The 23,377-nt window shown below is 33.0% G+C and overlaps 3 protein-coding genes across 4 annotated transcripts; 1 reads left to right on the forward strand and 2 right to left on the reverse strand.

Moving 5' to 3' along the window:
• Nucleotides 1-1,903: 1,903 nt before the first annotated feature.
• On the forward strand, nucleotides 1,904-2,575 carry LOC110599695. The gene has a single exon (XM_021736230.2). The coding sequence runs from the start codon at nucleotides 1,973-1,975 to the stop codon at nucleotides 2,402-2,404; it is 432 nt and encodes a 143-aa protein (XP_021591922.1). The 5' UTR covers nucleotides 1,904-1,972; the 3' UTR covers nucleotides 2,405-2,575.
• Nucleotides 2,576-3,137: 562 nt separating this feature from the next.
• On the reverse strand, nucleotides 3,138-8,220 carry LOC110599694 (homeobox protein knotted-1-like 3). 2 transcript variants are annotated; one of them, XM_021736228.2, is made up of 6 exons: nucleotides 7,360-8,220; nucleotides 5,122-5,242; nucleotides 4,132-4,325; nucleotides 3,923-4,054; nucleotides 3,701-3,834; nucleotides 3,138-3,614 (listed from the first exon to the last, which is right to left on the reverse strand). In XM_021736228.2, exons 1-6 carry the CDS (start codon nucleotides 7,795-7,797, stop codon nucleotides 3,587-3,589), a joined length of 1,047 nt encoding a protein of 348 aa, XP_021591920.1. In that variant the 5' UTR covers nucleotides 7,798-8,220; the 3' UTR covers nucleotides 3,138-3,586. The 2 variants fall into 2 exon arrangements, with proteins under 2 accessions (XP_021591920.1, XP_021591921.1); XM_021736229.2 differs by having other exon boundaries at nucleotides 3,138-3,606; nucleotides 7,360-8,211.
• An 11,084-nt stretch (nucleotides 8,221-19,304) lies between these two features.
• LOC110599946 (peptidyl-prolyl cis-trans isomerase CYP28, chloroplastic) lies at nucleotides 19,305-20,656 on the reverse strand. Its single transcript, XM_021736586.2, has 2 exons — nucleotides 19,910-20,656; nucleotides 19,305-19,593 (listed from the first exon to the last, which is right to left on the reverse strand). Exons 1-2 carry the CDS (start codon nucleotides 20,580-20,582, stop codon nucleotides 19,385-19,387), a joined length of 882 nt encoding a protein of 293 aa, XP_021592278.1. The 5' UTR covers nucleotides 20,583-20,656; the 3' UTR covers nucleotides 19,305-19,384.
• Nucleotides 20,657-23,377: the final 2,721 nt, after the last annotated feature.

The raw sequence follows: 23,377 nt of genomic DNA on the forward strand, positions 1-23,377 counted from the left end.
TTTCAAGATCTCAAAGATCATCATAATATATTATCTACAAAACTAATCTGACATAAGTTTCACGTCAATATATTACATTAGACTTACATCATCAAATAAAATTAAAATCAATATATCACCCAATATCATTAATACTTTTTACTTTTAGAATGCTAATGATATAAAAATATATCATTATTTATAATAAAATAATTAAAGGGACAGATAGTGTAGAATATTAAAGTAGATATTGCCCTAATTAATATTTAATTTAGAGGGCAATTCATTTCTATACTTAATTTATGATGGATCTAAATTAATTTCAAACATTTTTTAAGAGAAAAGAAAGAGAAAGGTGATTGAAAAGTCGTCGGATTAAAGGCTTTTTTACTTCTTTCTAAGTTTGTTGTGTTTTTTTAGTGGTTTTTCGAGTGTTATAGTTCTTCTTCCCTTGCCTTTGGGCAAGACAAAAATTAATGTTTTAGTTTCTTTTTGAGCCGCCGCCTTCTGATTTCTCTAATTGGTTTTGTTTATTTGCAGTTTTATTTTATTTTTCTCTTTTCTTGTTTTTATAAGTTCTGTTTTATATTTGTGAGCATTTATTATTGAACCTGGTTTGCTATAATGAGAAAAGACCATTTAGCTTTTGAGGAGGGTTTGAATTTTTATTGAATCTAGTTTGCTATAATAAGAAAAGACCATTTAGCTTTTGAGGAGAGTTTGAATTTCGGTGATACTTATATTTTGGGACTACGCCACTATATCCGACGCCTTCACTCTCATACACTATATTTAGTTAAACTCAGAAACATTCTCTCTTCATTTTATTTAGACGATTACATTTTTTTCTATTTTAAAGGCCTTTTTCAACTTTATTTTCCTCGTACATATTGTTATTGGTGTAGTTGTAGTTAATGTTTATTTTATCTTTTGATTTTTTTATATTAGAATTGTTATCTTTTTTGTTTATGTGTTTTTATTGTCTTCGATATTCTATACTTTATTCTTTTGATGACTAAAAATTTATCGGTTCAAATTCAAGTAATATGGTTTGAGTTGAGTTTGATTTAATTGGTTTATTTGCTTTGATTTAATTTGTTTTGTTTAAATTTATTTTGGATGTAATTTTGGGCTGAAATCTTTATTTTTTTAAAATTTTGATAAAATCTTATTTGCAGAAATCTTTCAATATTTTCTATATCTAAATTAAATAGCATTTATTAGTATTTTTTTTTGCAAAAAAAACAAATAGATTACTATTTTTAGTTTTTATGTAATCTTACGCAATCTCTATCAGAGGAGTTATCGTCCGCTCATCGAGAGGATTTGTCTGAACCTGGAACGTTGTAATAGAATTACAGTCATCAATGAGATCAATCTCAATGATTTCATAGAGCAAAAAAGGTAAAGTTTAGAAATAATATATAATTTAGGTATTTATATATAATAATAATAATAATTTAAATAATAATTACGTTTTTCATATAATAGAGTTGAGATTTGTATAAGAATTTAGAAAATTTTAATTATTGCTTATGATAAATAAATAATAATAATAATTATTATTATTAATTACGAAAGCTTCTTCGAAGCAAAATTAATACACGAGTCTCTAATTCTAACACGTTTAAGGAACACCCAGGCGCGTATATATCTAAAACTTGTGCCGGCCTGACTAGTCAAAGACCGGCCGCTCCCACTCGACGACCTTGCGGGTCATATATCCTTTTAAGACAATCCAACCATACATTTCCACGTAATCATATAAAATTGAACATTCCAATTGCTACTCCATTTCCATTAGCCCGTCATTTTATCAAAGTCACAGTCACACGCAAACTGTTCCCCCAAATAAAATCTCCGTTTCTTTGGTCCTATTTCTCTCCTATTTCTCTCCAACTTCCTCTTTTCTTTGCTTCTCCATATTTATATCCTCTCTTGTTTCCTCCATTCTCAGTCCAATTTTGCATACTTTCATCTCTCTCTCTCTCTAATGGCGACGCCCTACTCACCAATAATGGAGCATGATTATGAAGAAGAGAGGTCTACACCAAGTGGGTGCAATTGCTTTCAGCTCTTCTCCTTCAAATGGCATCAGAACGACAATGAATATGAAGATAGATATCTTCTGAACCAGCAGAGGGGAGAAAATCAAAATGGAGAATCATGGGTGGCGAATCAACTGAAGAAGATGAAGGAGGCTTCAGAGGTTGTGGCAGGACCAAAGTGGAAGACTTTCATTAGGAAGGTCAGTGGATATATGAAGAACATGAAGAAACAAAAAAATAATCAGTTCCAATATGACCCAGAAAGCTATGCTCTTAATTTTGATGGTGGTAATGGTAGAGAAGATGATGATTTGCTTCTTCCTGTTTTCTCTTCAAGGCTTGCTTCTGCAGAGCAAAAACGACAGGATGGGTTGTGATTTTAGTGTTGTTCTGCATTCATCCATGGTTGTTTCATTGATTTCTTGTGTGTAAAGCGATTTGATTATTATATTGGCAATTTTTTTAAAAAAAGTTTCAGAGAACCCCAGTTTTCAATTCATCAGGAGTTGGGTTTGTTCAATCTTTCACTTTTTTTACATTCAGAAGAATCTCGGCTGGCGGTAGTCACTATCAAACTGTGCTTCAAAGATTGCATAAGAAACTTTGAAAATTCAAACCAAAATAAAAGATAAACTCTTCAACACTAAGCATTGGCTTCAAGAAATACTCTGAAATTGGAAATTTTCTAACAATGTTCAAAACAAGTAATCTTCCACAAGTTTCAGGAAGCAGCAATAAATATCCTGAGGAATGCTTATTTAATAGGGAAACGTATTTAGAAAAGTTATTAAAGAATTATTGTACAAGAATATGAATCCAAACACATTAAGATAAAACAGATTTCAGATCAAGTCACAATTCATCAAGATTTCATAATAATTCAATTCAATTAATTTCTTTTTAATAATTTTCTTTGAATTGAAATCTTATATGATTTCGTAATAATTTATTTAAATTCTTTTCTTACAAAACGCATCATACCAAACATAAGGTATTGAATTTAGGGGAAGAATTCATTTCTTTTTGGTAGGGTAATCATGGGTTGATTGTTCCTCCCAAATCCAATGAAGTTTCTTCCATATCATCAAAGGATCAAATGGCTAGAACAGATAAAGGCTAGCTTTCTTCCTACTCTTACAAGTTGTGAGCAGACAACTTCAAATTATAAAACAGATGTTCTCATCACAGATATATATAGGAGCACAAACCAAATACTACAAAGTTACAGGCCTGTGGCACAAAAATAAGCTATTTAAACAATCTCATGTGCTTGTTGTTTAAAAAAACAAGGATATATGTATATATATGCATCAGCATGTCTTCAACTATATACTTGTCAACTGGACTTAACAGGTGAGCTGCTGAGTTTAATCCATCTCTCAGAATAGCAGCCTACTTTACCGTGATTTAATGTTCCTGTATAGCCAAGTGGGGGAAATCGAAATAGAAATTTTAAGCTACGCGTATACGTTGATTCTTTCTCGTTGCAGTGGATCTGATGTGATGAACTTCTCCAGTCAAGGATAGCAAATGTAAAGTCCTCCACCAAGTTTTCCCATTTATCCGCCACTTATTTCACCTGCATTGCTTGTTTTCCCCGATAAAATTGGCAAAAGGTTCGAACAAATTTCAAATAGAAGAGAAAGAGAAATATACTGCAACAGTCTGCTTACTTCTTGCGCTTGCTCTTCGTAGTAGATCCTGAAGGATTGCTATGCCAGTTCCTTTTTCTTTGGTTTATGAACCAGTTGTTTATCTGCTTTAACTGCAATCCTGTTTCCTGAACCAGCCTTGCTTTGTCTTCCTCCTAAAACAAATCAAAGCAGACAACAGTTTGAGGAACTACCGAAGAAAACACGGACAAAAGAACATATAGGACATTACATTATACGTACAGTTGGATATGGCCACTTAGAGTGCGATTGCCACCAAGCTTTTAAGAGGGAGGTGGTATCTCCCGGCAATTTTCCTGCCCTTCTTTTACGTAGAATCTCCTCTCTAATATCCACAATCTTCTCTTTGTAACCCTGAAAAGTAAAAGGCGGCTGAGACGCGCTATTTTTGCACGCCATATCATACCAAAGAATATTATGTAATTTTTTACCTGTTTCAGTTCATGCTTTAATTCTTTCCTTACATGCTCCATCAATGATCTCTCAGTTTCAGTGGGGACAAGAGGACCAAATCCCATGTAATCTGCCCCATCCAGACCTCCATCATATAAGTTGGTGTCACTATCTGCCTGGTCATCATCATCATCAGACATTGTTGCACCTGTGCCTTCACCCAGGGATGCACCTGCCATATATCGTGATTAAGTTCTGAGCTCAGAATTCCGATCAGAGTCCTCAAGTAAATGCAAAAACATAGCAAAGATGAAAAAGCGAGAAAGAGATAGGATCTTTAACCACTTCTTTGACTCACAGAAGCCGATATATGGAGTCCGCAGCTCAAGCCAACTTTCTATGGCATGTATTTTAAGGCTTTGCAACAAAAGACAGTTTTACCTATTATTGATAATGACAATGAAGCAAAAGAAAGCCATTGGAGAATATATATCATGATACTTGCACAAAAGCATATCTCAAACACCTTCACAATCCCAATCCCAACACCATAACCCCATATACAAGACAGCCAAGCACTTGCTAACATCCTTAAATTTTACGCTACATTTGAGACTTAAACTGGAACTTCTTTATAATCCATGATTTGAATACACCAACCTAGTCTCCAACTCTTCATCGGTACCAAAACCAGACTATCAATATTGATAATAAACTTAGTATATTTGAATATAATATGAAATCAGATGTTATAAATTTTTGGATTCAAAAGCAAGTATCTAAGACTCGGGGAAAACAACAGTGATATACAGAGGCAAGGAGTGTATGGAATCTGAGTGTTTGTAAAAACTAGCAATGTTAAGAGCGAAAGAGCAAAAGGAGCAACCAAAAAGAAGCAGCATGATTCCTGAAGAATTACATCGAGAGAGATAAACTAACAAAGTTCTTTCCTTTTCCAACATCCAGCCCAACAAACCCAATGTGAACTTACTTTCGTTCATAGAGAAGAGGGATGAGGGAAAAATTACCTGTTAAGCTTTGCAAAGATTGCTCAAGCTCCCAGCAAGCCATTACAGCCTCCATAGCATGAACTCGAACGTGTTGTTGCAATTGGTCTTTAAAGGAACAGAGTAATAGAACATATTGTGTCTACATCAGAAGCGGGGAAAAGTGGAAGAGTAAGGAGATTTAGTTGAAACTAACAAAATTGATAACATATGAGCATTTGAATTAGAAGAAAGGGTAAAAGAATGTAATTGTATATGCATGCATCATGAAAAATTTACCTTTTATAGAACTTGTAAAATCATTGAGTTTGAGATGAATCTAAACAATGAGCCAACCATGTTACTATCGCAGGAACTCGCCATAACTACTCGCTCAATTTACAAAAACAAAGGAAAAAGGGAGGACAGATAGGCTGTGGAAGTGATATCAGTCAATATTCACCATCATCACCATAAAACCTCATATATAGTAAACAAGAGAGGAAGTCATCTTCCACCTTGATATCCTTATTAAGATCTCTATATATAAATTTGTTAATAAATTTTATTTTTTAAATTAAAATTAAATAATGAAAAATAAGTTATCTCGTTGGAAAATATTTTTCATGGGAAACATTTTCCACGAGAAATATTTTCCAAATACAGGTTATTTTTCACAAAACAAACGAAGTCTTAGTTTTAAATTTATATTAATAGATTAAGTAACAATCTTCCAAATAAAATTTAGTTTAAATAAGTAGAAAATTTTAGTTTCAATGAAAAGGTTCTCTCTCTCCATCTCTCCTCTCCTTCATTCTTTCTTCCCGAAAAGAAAAAAATTGGATAGCGTAGTTGCATTCCTTGCTCTACAGTGGCTAAACCAGCCCTACAGTAAAATGAATATTGTGCAACTGACCATTAATCAAGAAGATAAAGATGCTTCATCTTTATCAATCCACTTTGATATGCAGTGAAAGGCCACTTTCAATGGTGACCCATGAAAACAACTCTGTACCATCAGTTCCTTTAAACTTATGAGCTATGAATTCATGATGCTCACATTTGTTGGTAAGTCAAATTCTTATACTTTAGGAACACTTCTTTCAAAGAAACATCAGGGCAAAGCTTCATTAAATATGGCAGTTTCTGAGACAGATTATATTCTCAAATTAATTGAGAGAAATTGATCTTCCCAGAAATCACTTTAATGACTTGGCCGATAAAGGAGAGAGGAGGAATCAATGCCAATCCATTCCCAAAACCTATATTCTATTATATATAATTGAATGCTAATCATCTATAGTTGGTTTTGCAATATGGTTTGTCATCAGCAATCTTATTGCATATATGTCCAAATCCATTAAAGCATCTAACTTTTAGACATAAACAAATAGAAAGAAAGTAGACATATGTTTCAGGTTCTATTATGACAGTAATATCCACTTGTGACTGATGGGATGCAGGTTAGTGTCGGATTAATTTTTCATTACTAGAGTAAACAATTTGATTTTCACGTGTATCCACAACAAAAATGATTTATTCTGCAGAAAATTCAAGTTTGCATTTCATTACAGAACGAATTCAATAGCATAGCAAGGACCATTCCATGTGGCAAGTGGAGAAAAAAGACATCATAATCAACAAAAGAGATTCTCCAAAGCATCTCAAATGTTCAATTATTTTTGTGAAGTTCAACAGCATGATTGATTCCTCTAATGACGAAACAAGCAGGACATTCTGATTCACTTCACATCACAAGTACCATTATGCACTTAGAAACTATTGGCTTTTTCACATCAACTTGAAAGCACCACAAGCAAAAGAGCTTCTTCTTAACTCAACTTCCAAAATGGACAAAACATTGAACAACAAAGAGGAGAAGGACAGAGGATTTTTCCCTTTCATTTCATGCTTCAGATTTTACAAGTTCCATCAATGTACAAAAAGTTGACCCAAAAGAAAAAGTGAGTAAAAGTTTTTTTTTTTTTTTTTTATTTTTTTAAAAAAAAAGATAGTCCCACAATTCTCCATAGCCATTGCATTGTCAGTTCCTAAAGACCAAAACAGCCAACAAAATTCCTAAACATGGAATTGAATAAGGCTAATATGAAACCAAAGAAAATATCCCAGAATTTAAAACAGAAAAAAAAGGTTAATTAATTATCAATAAATGACAATATCAATGAAAATTAATCATAAAACACAGAAAAATTAGATGAAACGACAGCACAAAAAGCTCAGAGAGTGACACACAACGACATAAGATAAACGGATACTAACCATAAACTGATCAAGCTCTTTCTCGTCCACCACTTGGCCATTTCCAAGCACGGAGTACTTAGCCACCACTTCCTGCGACTGAGCGAGCTGAGCGTCGATCCTGGCCAGCTGGTCCACCGGCGTAGCTATCCTCAAACAAGCGACATGGGCTGCTAGCAACTGGTCATAAAGCGGATGACCCAATATCTCCGCCTTGTACTTCGCCCTTTCCCAATTATCCCCACCACCACCGCCTCCATCCATCAACTCATCCTCTCCACCGTTGTTACTATTATTAAGGCCGGCTTTCTCACTTCGGCTCCGGCCCAAAACATCGTCGTTGAGACGGAGTACAGCGTTGCTAAGCCACGCTGGACCAGCAGAGGTCGAGGAAGAGGCAGAGGCAGAGAGTGGTGATTGAAAAGTAATTTCATGTGAAATATGATCTTGAAAAGCCATTTTTGTGCAGAATTAAGCACTTTCACCACAACATTTTGCCAAAAAAACAACACACAAGACAAAAATAAGGCCTCTTCTTGCGGTAGGTAGAAGCTGAGGAACTTGGGTTTGTTTCTTTAATGGAGTCTTACAGAGAAAGCGTGTGTGTGTGTTTTTGACAGAAGAAGGAGGAGAAATGGAGAAGAAGTAAGAGCAGGTCCGTGTGGGTAGACAATTGGTAGGTAATCGGACCGTGAGATTCGATGACACGTGTTGGTTTAGGGATGCTAATCACTCTTATAATTTAGAAGATTAAGCACATGATTTGTCTAAAGCCAACATCTATTAGCACTTGTCTCACTTATCATCAACATTTAATATTATAAACCTTTTCTTTTATAATAATCCATTACATCCTTCTCCTAATCCTCTTAAGCTCAAACCCTAAATTTAATCCTTTTTTTTTTCTAAATGCAAAATTATCTACTCTTATTTCTAAGGAAGTTCAATTATGGAGAGAGAGAGAGAGAGAGAGAGAGAGAGAGAGAGCTTTTGAAAGCAAGCAGAGAGAATTATTACAAAACATTGATTCAAAGCAAAAACAGGACCTAACAGTAAACATCATTGCTTAAGCTTATTCAATGGAAGCAAAGTAGAAGAAAATTCTTCTTGATAAGCTCACTCGCGGGTGATTCTTTTCTCTGTACACTCGCAAACACAGAGACATGCTACTGTGGTTGGTCATGCTTCGCACTGCTGCACACTCACGCGCTGGCTGCGTACTTCTTCTTTGCCCACTTCCGGGAGATCCGACAGCAACAGAGATAGTTTACGAGGAACACGTGTCGAGCTATAGTTTCATGGACCACAAAGTGGGGACATCAATTAGAGCACTTAGATTCTTCCAGCTTTACTATTGTGGTTGGGTGGGGACCAGTTTAGGATTTGACTCTCTTCATTGGTCTATTTTGCTTCGCTTTCTCTGTCGAAATAAGAGAGAAAGTGGTCCCATGGATAGGGATGGCGTGGGACCCATTAAGCTAACTCTGTCTGGACGCTAGAGGTTGACGCTATCTTTTACAAATCACTTGCTATGTTTCTAAAATTAAATATTTAAATTTTTATATAACACATTCGTGTAAATTAAAGATTTTTTTATTTATAATTTTATTAATAAATTAAAAGAAAAATAATAATTTTAAATATTTAAAATACTATCATCAATACTTAAATATTTTTTAATATAAATAAAAATTTTATTTTATATAAATTACACTTCTAATTTTTAAATTTTAACATAATTAATAAATTAGTATTTATATTTTTAAAATTAAATTTTTAAATTTTTCTGTATTTAATCCATCTAAAATGATAGTATTTTTATTTATTATAAATATTAGTTTAAAACTAGTGTATAGTTAAACTTCTTCTAAAAATATAATTTCTTTTTAAAATACTCTTCATAAAAATTTATAACTTATTTAAATATTACTTGGTGATGTTGCTAAAAATAAATTGATAACGTGAGCGGAATGGAGCTGTGTTGTGATTGGCTTATACTGCAAGACTGAGAAAGTGAAGTGGCAGATTTCTACGGCAACTACTCTAACGCTCAAGTTAGTAAACCAGATAAAATGATGAATAAAGAACATAAGAGCATTTATGTGGAAAAATAATGTACCTTTACCTCTGTGGTCATTCTCCTTTAATACTGTAACAAGGTGGGTAAAAATATAGTATTTCTTGATAATCCGATGATGATGTGGCGGCTTGTTGGTAAAGGATCTTCATCGGCTAATCGGTCGGGAATCCTGTGATCAAAGACGTGAAGGGGATCTGCTAGATTGTATCTGTTAACGGTAACTTTCTTATGAAGTCTCGCCCTAAAGTTATGAGAGCGAGTCTTATTCGACATGAGGCCAACCTAATCTGAAGCACTCGAGTCTCATTTTCTCTTTAGATTAAGGCACCATGGTTATCCAGCCCTTCCTTTCTATGGGTGAGACCACGTAATAGTTTATCAAATCTTTGCCACATGGCCCAGTTTTATGAGACAACTCACTGTCTACTTTGGGTGAGTCTCATGTAGCATTAGAGGACCTCCTGTCCCCCGCTGGTCTTCAATTCTTTATTTGAAGATGGCAATTGTTTTCATAATCTGGGTCATATGGCTTGTTTGTCTGAACCAAGCGCATGATGTTCTTGCTTTTTTCCTGCTTGCTCTACCGACCAGTTAGATTTAAGATTTTGTCTTGGAAAAATTTGATCTAAGTGATATAATAATGCCTTAACGAGTTTTCAAGCAATTTTTCAGCCCTTGCAAGCTCCCAAACTTTTTGCAGCCTTGTTGTACTTCCGAGCATTTTTCAGCCTTGATAAGCTTCCAGATATTTTTCTAGCCATTGCGAGCTTCCGGGCATTTTTCTAGCCCTTGCGAGCTCCCGGACTTTCTCTAACCCCGATGAGCTTTTCTGGCATGAAAATGTCTTTGCGAGCTTTTTGTGAAGCGGGACTAACACTCGAAAAGGTCGGCCTGGCTATTTCTGTCTTGTGGCCTAGCATGAAATTCCTTATAAACTTCTTGGGACTAACATCGGGTCTTCTGGCCTGGTTTATACCCACCTTGCGGCTCGGGATGAAAATGTCTTAGAATCTTTTTGTGAAGCGAGACTAACACCCGGAAGGTCGGCCTGGTGTGATATGAAATACTTTAGAAACTTCTCGGGACTAACACCTGGTCTTCTAGCCAGAGGCGTATATCTACCTTGCAGTCTGGCATGAAAATGCCTTAGAATGTTTTCGTGAAGCGGGACTAGCATTCGAAAGATCGGCCTGGCATATTCCTGCCTTCTGAGCTGGCATGAAATTCCATAGAAACTTCTCAGGACTAACACTCGGTCTTCTGGTCTAGCGTATATCTACCTTATGGCCTAGCATGAAAATGCCTTAAAATCTTTTTGTGAAGTGAAACTAATACCCGGAAGGTCGGCCTGGCGTATTCTCGCCTTGCGGCCTGGCATGAAATGCCTTAGAAACTTCTCGAGACTAACACTTGGTCTTCTGGCCTAACATATATTCGCCTTGCAGCCTGGCATGAAAACGCCTTAGAATCTTTTTGTGAAGCGGGACTAATACTTAAAAGTTCAGCCTGACGTATTTCTGCCTTGCGACCTGGCATAAAATGCTATAGAAACTTTTCAGAACTAACATCCAGTCTTCTGGCCTGACGTATACCCGCCTTGCGGCTTGACATAAAAATGCCTTAGAATCTTTTTGTGAAGCGGGGCTAACACCTGAAAGGTCAACCTGGCATATATCTGCCTTGTGGCCTGGCATCGAATGCCTTAGAAACTTCTCGGGACTAACACCCAGTCTTCTGACCTAGCGTATATCCGTCTTGCGGCCTGGTATCGAATGCCTTAGAAAATTCACGGGACTAACATTTGGTCTTCTATCACGGCGTGTACTCGCCTTGTAGCCTAACATGAAATGTATTAGAAACTTTTCGAGACTAACACTCGGTCTTTTGGCCTGGCGTATACTCACATCGCGGCCTAGCATCAAATGCCTTATCATGAGGGGCCCGTGCCCGAATGGCCTTGCTGCCTTTTATGAATTTATTTCCGCAGGCCAACGCCCGAATAATAATGCAAGACCCGTATTCGGATGGCCTTATAGCCTTTTATGAATTGATTTTCGCGGACCAATACCTGAATTATAATGCGAGACCCATGCTCGGATGGCCCGACAATTGCCTTATAGCCTATGTTCTTGTCTTCATGTTTTCATCCATCCAACGATTCTGATTTTCCTATAAAAAAAGAAGCTTGAAGAATGCATCATGGTTTTATTATCATAAATCACAAATATTTCTATAAGGATAAAATAACAGACTCGATCGTCTGACTTAACCGTTTGCAAGACTCGGAGTTTCACTCAAGGGCTAGACATTTGTGATATTCTCCTTATTATCACCCCTATTAACACTTGGTTCTCCTGTAAATACATGAGTAACCCCCACAGGTTCACTGTCAGGGGCTATTTCAGAAACTGTTACATCACGCTCGAGTCTCCTATCTCTTATACTCTTTTTGATGAACTTTCAAAGTGTGTCATTTCTTATTAACCTCTTGATTTTATCTTTCAGATATCGGCACTACTCCATTGTATATCTATGGCTTTCGTGAAAGCGATAGTGCTTGGTCCTGTCTCACTTTCCTGCTTTCTTAGGATTGAGCTTGGGAGGCCACCTAACCTTCTTGTCACTCCTCCTTATTCACATTAGAATATGTGTCCTTGAGTCATCAAATGGAGTGTATTTCTTATATTTACCTCGGGCATTTCTTTATTGGGAGATCGGGTAACTTCTGTGGTCTTTCTCATATCCTTACTTTACTTTTGACTTGTCCTTTTGTCCTCTTCCCCTCTTTCCTGGCACTTTTGGCCAACCTGTACTATCTTCTAGCCTACATTTTTAGGAATATCATCTGATGGCTCATTGATCAAGCATAATTTAGCCACATTTTTATCATAATTATTATTGTTTATTTACACATTTTTTAGTTTAATTTATGATTTTTATCTTGTTTTTACAGAAAAGGAAGAAATTGGAAAATTGGAGAAAAAGTGCAGAAAATTGACAGAAAAGTGATTGGGTTAGTGATTTGCCCAAATCACTGCCCAGATCAAGCTGAAGCAGAAACCTGGAGGCAACAGGCAGAAGTGATATGGGCAAGTGATTTGCCCAAAACACTCAAATCACCGGACAAATCACTTTGACAGCAGAAACTGACAGCAGAGCGGGAAATTGGGCAGAAAACAGAAATCCAAATTTTCAGAAGTCCAAATCCAACCCAATCACTGCCAACATAAAACCAAGAGCCACGAAAGAGTTTCTCATCCAAGGAATTCCAATTGCAATTAAATTCAACATCAAAAGAGGAGTCAAACACCAAATCAAAAAGGGATTTCAAAACCCTAGATAGATAGAATTCTTCAGCTATAAAAGGATCACCTTCTGATCAGGAACGGAGCACCTTCTCCCTCGCCAGAAACTCTGCAGCTGCTCTTCTTTCTTTTCTTTTCATCTTTTTGTGTATTTAGTCCACCATGAGTGGCTAATTTCCTCCCTTTCTAGTTGAAGTTGGTGAATTTCAGATTTTGTGATGAATTGGGAGATTTAAGTCTCCATTGTTAAACTTCTATTTATTTTCAATATTTATGCAATTTGAGCTTTCCATAATTATTACTTTACTTTTAGAATCAATAAGGGCCCATTGCTTTTAAATTGCTTAAGTAATATTGTTTGAATGATTTAGGTCCGTAATTGCTTAGGTTGTTCAAATACACATTTAATCAAATTGCATAATCTAAACTTGACCACGCGGTTGGCAAGGATAGAATTGGGTTTCTCTAAGTCTTAATGCAGTCAACAGTTGTTCGATGCCAAAAGCCCCAAGGACGTTCCTTGGCAACTTGTTAACTAGTGTTTGATTAGCGAACGTTTCCTAATCAAACTAGAACTAAGGAGGAATTTGGATTGTGAGAAGCGTCTTCCACATCCTAAACTAATTTGTTGAGATAAATAGGAGTATTAAAGAATCAATGATCAATTCTAAACAATCTGAAAAAGATCCATACTTCAACTAGAAACTTTTCTCTTATTGATTTACTCAAACTTTAAATTATTACTTTCTTTTCCTATTTAATTTTAATCATCAATTCAAAACCCCCCTCTTTTATTACTTGCTGTTTACCTAGTCATTATTAGGAAAATCTTTGGTGTCAATTCCCTGTGGTTCGACCCTATTGCCACTATCTGCAAATTTATTTGTTGATTGATAATAGGTTTATTTTTGACGGCTTCGACAACCGCTTATCACTCATCTTCTTCAAACTTGTCCTTCCTTTTGGACTGAGTCTGAATTGTCTCTGTCTGAGTCCTTGAGGTCTATACGGAAACTTTCTCCCTCTCTCTGGGAGCCATGAGTGACGTCTCTTTCTAAACTTTGTATTACTAAAAAAAATCTGTAACCCTGTGACGTACTGGGGCATTTGCTCGTTTGCTTCGCTGGCCATAGGGGGTGTGCCTTGTCCACTGCCAGGGAGTGGAAGAAATGATAACATTTTCGTTGGTAGTAATCTTAGCAGCAGCTCGTGAATTATCCTCCATTTCTAAAAATAAAAAAGAAAGATTTCTTTTTAAGAGAAAAATGATAAGTGACCGGTTTTAATCTAAATAAACAGAGAGAATTCAATGAATTTTTCAGCAACGAAACCAAATGATGTTGCTGAAAATAAATTGATGACGTGGTTGGAATAGAATTGTATTGTGATTGGCTGATCCTACAAGACAGAGAAAGTGAGGTAGTGGGTGCCCACGGCAGCCACTCCGATACTCAAGTCAGTAAACTAGATAAATTAGTGAATGAAGAACTTGAGAGTATTTATGTAGAAAAATAGCGTACATTTACCTATGTGGTCGTTCTCCTTTTATACTTTAAGAAGGTGAGTATAAATATAGTATTTTTCAATAATCCGACGATGATATGTTCAATTCGATGGTAAAGGATTTTTCACCGGCTAATTGATCAGGAATTTCATGATCTAAAGCGTGAAGGGGATCAACTAGATTATAACTGTTAACGGTAACTTCTTTATGGAGCCTCACCTTAAAGTTATAAGGGCGAGTCTTGTCCAATTTGAGGCCGACTTGACTTGAAGTGTCCGAGTCTTCTTTTATCTTTGGATCTAAGCGCCATGGTCGTCCGGATCTTTCTTTCTACATGTGGGACCGCGTAGTGATTTATCAAATACTTGCCACATGGCCCAATCTTATGGTGACAGCTCACTACTTATTTTAAGCGAGTCTCATATAGTATCACTTGGTACCATGTAAAAATAGCTAATATTTTAAGTATTTTTTAAAAATTTTAAAATTATAAGTATTAAAATATTTTAATAAATAGAATTTGAAGAAAAAAATATTGAAAATTAATTAAATGAAATAGTATAAATAAAAGTTAACGGAGATTTAAATATTTTTTAAATAAAAAATAAAAAATAAAAATATTTAAATTAAAATAAATAAGAATTAACTTTTAAATATATAATTTTAAAAATACAGATATTAATTAATTAATTATACTAAAATTTAAGAATTTAAATATAATTTATTTATTTAAAAAATAATAAAAATATTTTCACATTTTTAATGGTCAGAATAAATAAAAAAACCACTAATTTAAATAGTTTATAGAAAAATTTAAATATTTAATTTTAAAATTATAAAAATTAATTTATTAATTAAATTAAAATTTAAAAATTAAAATATAATTTACCCTGCTGAATACTTCCATTGAGGGTGAGAAATTAATATCTTCCTTTTATTTTCTTTTCTTGTTCAGATTTTTATAATGCTAATTTCTTTATGGGAAGGATCCCATGAGGCAGCTCCTTTCAATCAACACAATTCTTTAGTCTAAGTAAATTTTTTACACGAGTTTCGGGTGCATGAATATCCGCCTAACATGAAATTTATCGTAGTAATTTTATTTCGAGTCTGATTCTGTTACAGTAATTATATCCCATTCATTATTTTCTCTTATAATTATAAAAAGAAAAAATTAACTTTTTAAAAAATTAAGAAAAATGACTAAACAAACAAAAATAATTTTTCCTGTAAATTTATTTTTTTTTATTTAGTTAGTTATGCTAATAGACAAAAAGATATATCCTACTATTTAAAGTATTGCATGCCTAACAATCATATAATTCCTTTAAATAATATTTAGTGCAAACAAATTCTTTTAACTATTAAAATAGATTAAATAACTCATCGTAAAATGCATAAATCTTTTCATGTTCTAAGAATTAATTAAATAAATCCTTAAATAAATAGATTAAATAAGCCATTGCTTGCAATTCATATATTTTTTTCTCACATTTTACCACATCTATATGACTAACATCTTTTTCATAATATATGCAACATCCATTCCTTATTCAGTTTTAGGGTAAATCCAACTGAGTCGAGATTTAAAAATTTTAAATTCAGTTCATTAAAATTTTTTTAAATCGACTTGAATTTGATAGTTATTCATTTTAAATTTAAGTTGAATATTAATAAGATTGATCTTGACTCGTTTAGAAAATAAATTTAGAGGAATCAAATTTTTATTGAGATTAATTTTAAATAGTTCATGAATAATTTAATTTATTTTCATATATAATAAATTTTTATTTAAAATTAATAAATTTAAAATTAAATTATTTTAATTAAATAAATATATATAAATTAACTCGTAAACGTATAAAGTATGAAGTTTTAAAATTTAATAATTTAAATATTTATAAATTTTAATAATATAATTAAATTATTTAGAGCTAAATTTTAAAGAATTTAAATTTATCTGTATGTGTAGAGTTTAAATTTAATTCCTTTATAATATTAATATCAACCTAATAAATAAAACAGTTTGCAAGTCGGCTAGCGAAACTACTCATGAATTAGAATATGAGCTGAGTTTAGACATTTTAATGAGCCGAATATTATAAAACTCAAATTTGATTCGTTTATTAAATCAAACAAAAAATTAAGTTCGAATTTGACTCATTTAAAAATTAAACTCATTATCGGTTGATGACCGCTGGGTTTCACCATCCCGATACGAGGCCGAGCCCATGATGATAGCTCTAGTCTAAGATTCATAAAACCTCTTAAATGGGCCGGTTCGGACCATTCGACCTTGAAATCAGGCCTCCCTTGAGCCTGATTCTCTTCACCCCAGTTCGGTCATGAGGCCTATCAGGACAGAAAATAACCGACCCATTCACCTAATAGATCTGTTCACGCGCGCGTCAGAGAGAAAATTAAATGGCCGTTCAGCATAAAACGTATGTCTGACGCTTTTGTACGTACATATCCGTATGTCAGAGACAGGTGGCCCAGTAACAGCAAAACCATTGGACGTCACTAATAGATAAAAAGAAAAAATAAAAGGAGAGGAACACTCTTCTCTTAGATCAAGCTTACTAATCATTATAAATCCTATTTTATGAATTTCAGGACATCAATCATTTACGCTTTCATTCAACTCTAGTTATAATTTAATAATATAATCCTAATATTGTATCATTAAATTGTAATTAAATAATGGTGACTATAATAAAAATAATGAATTCATAAAAAAACTCCATAAACTATTCAACAAAAATTAATTTATCAATATGCTCTAACATGCAGTAGATAACCATTATTACATAACAAATAGGATGTAATTGGGTAATACAGAAATTAGTAGTATTTAAAAATAAATAGAATAATACAGAAATTATTAAGCCATAAAAGAATAAATTATGATGATTAAAAGATAAAATTTGCCACTCAACCACATGCCAAATAATTAAATTTTATCTTATGATTTAAATTTAAATTTAAATTATAATTAATATATCAAATAAAATTATTACTTATTTTGATTTTATAGTTTAAATTGTGTTCCTGTCAGCAGGAATGTCTTCCCATAAACTCAACAGAATTCTAATAAGACAAATTTAAGTATTTAAAATTAATGATATATGTTAAATTTTATGTGTGTGATTTATTATCTAAATTTATTTATATAAATAATTAATTTAATATAAATAATAATATTTATAAATTTTTTATATTTTCATATAAATTATATAATGGATTTAGATATTAATAATATTAATGAGTTTGAATAAAGTGATTTATAGATATCTTATTTATTTATATTTTTATTTATTAATTTATTTAGTAGTTTAATGGTAATTTAATAAAAATTTAAATTAAAAAAATAAAATTTGATATTTTTAATAACATTGCATAATTGACTAGCAAATTTAAGCTTTTTATCAAATTATAATTTATATATATAAAAAAAAACAATAAGAAAAAGGGAAAGGGACAGATGGAATGAAAGAAGGATAGGATGCTGCCGTCCAAATATACGATGAAACTATTCATCTTTATATTTTTATAACATTACTTTTCCCTCGTGACATAATCGTAATCATCGTTAAGTTGTCTCTATCACCAATTTTGTAAGTATTTACCTAAAACACAACGAGAAAAAAAAAAACTTTCATATATTTTTTGCATTTTGAAATAATTTTTTTTATTATTATATAATTGTTTACGTCGAGATAAACCTATCACAATTTTTCATATATTCATATTTGATAAATAAAATATTAAAATATTTTATTTGGGGTAAATAAATAAAAGTTCTTTAAAGGGTCACAAAAGCAAGCCTAAAAACTTATTACAAAGAAATATTTGATAAATAAAATATTAAAATATTTTATTTGGGGTAAATAAATAAAAGTTCTTCAAAGGTAACAAAAGCAAGCCCAAAAACTTAATACAAAGAAGTGTCGGTAAGTAGCGTTCTAAAGGAATAGAGTCGAAGTGTCGGTAAGTAGCATTTTAAATGAATAGAGTCGAAGTGAAGTTTAAAAAATTTAAATCTAATTTAATAAATTTAGTTTTACGATAAGTATAATTGAATAAATTCGAGAGATTTTAAATTTTATTCTCTTAATTTTTTATCTCCATTTAAAAATAAAATATTAATATCAATTTATTTACACAGAGTTTTAATTTAAAATTAAAAAATTTTAATTAAATATATATATTAGTTGATAAATTTATAAAAAATAAAATTTTAAAATTTAACTATTTAAATATTTGTAAATTTTAATAATATAATTAAATTATGTAGAGTCAAATTTTAAAAAATTTAAATTTCGCGTGTAATGTTTGAGTTTAATTCTCTTATAATATTAATTTCAGTCATGAGATCGTTTGCGAATCTACTCATAAATTCGAAAATAAATTAAACTTATAAATTTTAATGAACAAAATATTATAGAGAGTTTGACTCTTTCACTAAATAAATATAAAAATTAAATTCAATCTTAAGTCAGTTTAAAAATCGAGTAAAACTTGATTCAATTTTTATTACACTGTAATTCAAAGACAATTTAATTTATTTTGTACCCATCAACCCTTAAGGTTGGACCAAAAGATTAATAATAACTAATAAAGCCCACTATATTTCATCTTAAAAATTCAACCCAATCCAAAGGTATAGGCAGAAAGAAAATATCCTCTCTAGAGTTGCACGTTGAGGCCATAGATCACAGACTGAAACTCGAGAAAAAGTTCAAAAAAAAAAAACAACAATCTCATGCTAAACCAAAATTTCTGGGAGAAGCACATATTTCCAATAGAAAGCACATACAAACCTCAGAACAACCAACGATAAGAAAGTAAGCTTGATTGTTGTGTTCCGTTGTTAGAAACTAAAATTTATCACTAAAACTGTTGTATTCATTTTAATATTTATGAGATATTAATTATATATTTAAAAGTAAATAGACATATTGTTTTATAAAATTTGATATATGATATGCACGTGTGTGGAATTAGAGAATTACTAAGTTAAACTAATTGCAACTTTTATTTCAAAAAAAAAAAACTAATTGCAACTTTAAAAACCTTTAAAGAAGAAAAAGAGAGTTAAAAGAATATGGAGGTAATCTCAGTTAAGAGAGGTGAATAAAGAATAATGGAAATAAACTAAGGTAAGGTAGGAGAAAGAGAAGGGTTTGTGACTTTAAGCTCTCCACAATCACTGATATAGACAGTCTTAAGAGGCCTGTTCCAAATTGCACGGGCGTTTTGGGCTCTTTCATCTCCAAGAAACTCAGCCAAATCATTGAATTGCCTAATTCTTTCTGATGGTTTGTATGTTGGGATTGAAGCTATGGCAGTCACTACATCCAATCCTGCAATGGAATAACTCCAATCACTAAGTAATAATTTCTTGAGAAAATAGAACACAAGTTACTAATCTAAAAATCAAATTCACTCGCCAATTCTGGATTTTATTATTAATCATTATGCAGAATCAGCCCACAAGAAACGAACTGATAAATCATCTCCACACCCCCATCACAATTCTCAAAATTCAATTTGAATTCAACAATAGAAATTGCAAAAGCATGAAATTTTTTAAATGAAATGAGTTGAAGAATCAAGGGTAATTATTTCTTAAATCCATAATTTCTGGGAAAAAAAATAAAAATTCCATAAATTACTGACCTTCAAGCACAGCTCCAAAAACAATGTTCTTGTTATCCAACTGTGGACAAGGAGCAGGCCCTGTAGTGATCAAGAACTCCACGTTCCTGTAATTTGGATCCAGCTTAATATCATCTTCATCGTCATTCTCAGATAAACACAACGAAACAATTCCAGGCCTTGAATGCGTCAGCTTGAACGCCTTAGAATCAACAGTCTCTGTGTTTCTCACCAGCTCTGGTGGAGGCCTCACCTCTCCTTTATCCCTCCTTCCCTGGCGCCCCGCCAGGAAAAACTGACCCGGAAATATTTTGTGCACCAGAGTGTTCTTGTAGGAGGAGGTGGTGCACATGGTCTTGAAGTTGGACACAGTGAGAGGGACCAGGCGACCGTACAGGCCGAGGACGACGCGTCCGAGAGGGACGGTTTCTGTGCAGAGGGTGGAAAGGGTGTCGGAGAGGGTGCGGTCGGGGCGGAAATAGCTGGGACAGAGGGAAAAGTCCATGAAGACACGGTCGGTTATGGTGGTGTCAAGGGGTGTTGGAAGGGGAGAAAGAGAGGAGATTGAAGTGGATAGGAGAAGTGAGCGGCGGGTGATGGTGGGAGTGGCGGAGATGAGTGGAGGAAGATGGTGGTAGTTGTGGGGAAGGAGACGGAGTGATGGCGGAGGTGGAGGAATTACAGGTGAGGCCATGGAAGTGAGTGGACATGGTTGGTTGGGAGGGAAGGAGGATGGTCTACATTTGAGCTGACCGGATGAGATCCTATTATTTGTCCACGCAAGCATTATTATTATTATTATTATTATTATCTCTCTTTTAGATATGTCACAATTATTGCCAAAATATTTTAATTTTATTAAAATAACAGTTTTCGTAATTTAGTATTATATTTTCATCTATTATATACACTACTTAAATAAATAAAAAAATATTTATTGTAATTAATATTTTCTACACTCCCTCCTTTTAACTTGTGTATGTATCGTTGGCTCTATTTGCTTTCAGTTTATTTATTTTCCTTGTGGTGGTGGTGTAGTATTGGATCTCCATGGTAGCTCCTACTTATTTGCCTGATTCCAATTGCCTTAACAGTGTCTTTCATTTCAATTTACTGGCATGAACTGCAATTTTCCAACAAATTCAATTGATATATGCACCCATTTAATGGTTCAAGTATCTGGGTGAGAAGTTGAACATGGAAATAAATGCATTCTTGATTGTAAGAACCTATGTTTGTTCTGATACATGGAAGATAAGTTAAGGTTTTGGGATCATATGATTTTGCAGCTAAAACAAACTTGTAATTGGTATCTAAAGAGCGACGATCAAAATGTAGGACAGTTTGGTTAGTTATATTTTTGTAAGCTTTGTGGTGGGTTGGAGTAGGTTGATATGATTAGGAAACTTAAGCTGTTTCTGGCATTATTAACTTTTGTTGGGCTTCTTGTTATAGTTTTGATGCAGAAAATTACGAAATAATTAAGCTTGTCTATGAGAAAAAGTAAAAAAAATGCAGAGACAGTAAGGAATCACACACTAGGAACACTTCTTTTCACAAACAAAACATTCATAATTTATGCAGATGAAAATTGAAGAGAATTTGGTGCTTAGTTTCTCAGGAAACTTTTGTCTTAAGGATCTCTAACTGTAAAGAGACAGAGACAGAGAGAGAGAGAGAGAGAGAGAGAGGAGATTATCAATCTCTAAGTTCTAAGGTTGTTTGATCTAACTCAACTATGTCAAGCTTACAATAAAGTTCTTTCTTTGGTGCATCTGGTTCTCATTTGCTGGAAGACAAGTCACTGGGAACTGCCATGGACAAAGAACAATCTTTCCATGACTGCTTCATGGGAAACAAAACATTCTTCTGTTGAGGACAGCCTGCGGAGCATACACCTTTTGTCTTGTGCAGTGCACAGTTACAGTTGCGATGATATGGCCTTCGCTCAGTCTCCATATCACGCATAGATAAACATGCATCAAACACACAAGATAGCATTAAGTCAGCTGCTCTCATGGCCATTTTAGCTCTCTCTTCTATGTTCAGCTTGAAGGTCTAAATATGAGATTTTGAAACTCTCTTGTGTGAGCAAGCATTGATGGTAGGAGTATATATATAGAGAGAACGCAAACTGCTTTAATGTCTGCAGAGAAACCTTGTTTTGGTGTTTTTGCAAAAGTAGTAATAAGATGAACGCTTATTCCTATGTTTGTTTCTCCATTGATTGCTTAAGAAAAAAAAAAGAACCAGCTTGACATTATTTGTACTGATTATGCTCAAATATGTCTTGTATTTTAGCAGCCTAGTAGAGTTGGTGAAAAGAAAAACAACAACAGGAGAAGACGACAAGTATAGAACATATAGTTTGGCTTTTGCATATTGGATTTCTCCATATACCTATTTCCAGAGTTTAGATAGACTGCCAATTCTTTACAGCAAGAAAAGGCAGAATAATTAATATAAAATGCTTCATTTTGTTGCATTATAGATCTTATATCTCTCTTTCCCTCTTCTGAATCTACTGTTGTTGATAGCTTGTTGTTGTAGTTTTGTGTGAGGTTGGTCACTTTTCCTTCCAAGTGAAAATGTTATGCATTGTTTCATCATCCCCTCTAGACTTGCATATGGTTTTATGTTTTAACTTTGGTCTTCCCTTGACGTAATGTTTCTGATAATGATTGTATTCAGAAATACATCTTGTACATTTGTTTCTGGATGTTATGCACTTCTCTTCCCATGTTCTTGTTGCTTGGTGCTGCTGTGTGCTGTTATATGGTTTTTCTGCACTAAGAACATGTTTTCCACTGCAAAATCTTACATGCGAGAAAGGGTATTTTCAGCTATGGTTAATAAATATAATGCCAAACCAATGAGAGTTGGATCTAGTGGAAGGAACTAGATCCTCAACTAAGGTCACAAGTTTAAAAGAACCAGTTGGGAAAGCTTCCCATTTGAATCCGATAGTAGCTCGACATCAAATTAGTTAGAGCCAATGGAGCACTACACACCGTAGGGTCTAATACAAAAAATATATATATATACATTCGGTTCGATATTAAACTGAATTGAATAAATTAAAAATCAAAATTTTAGTATTTATAAAAATCAAACTAAATTGATTTTGAAAAATCAAATTGAACTAAACCGATCTGATTCGATTTAGTTTAATAGATTAATAATCTTTTATTTTTAACATTTTATTTTTAATATTTTAAAATTTAATTAGAATATTTTTAAGGTAATATAATCTAATTTTACTATATTATTAAAAATAATATATTATTATTTTGATTTAATTTTTTTGATTTTTTATTAAAATCAAAACGAACTGAAATTATTGAAATTTTTAAAATTAAAAATTAAATCGAATGAAAACTTGAAATAAATAAAAAATCAAACTCAATTTTTAAATTAATTTAATTTAATTAATTTTTTTAATTTAAATTAAATATGTTGACTCTGCTCAAAACGATATATCCATGACTA

The sequence above is a fragment of the Manihot esculenta genome, chromosome 14 (genome assembly GCF_001659605.2).
Source record: "Manihot esculenta cultivar AM560-2 chromosome 14, M.esculenta_v8, whole genome shotgun sequence".
NCBI lineage: Eukaryota > Viridiplantae > Streptophyta > Magnoliopsida > Malpighiales > Euphorbiaceae > Manihot > Manihot esculenta.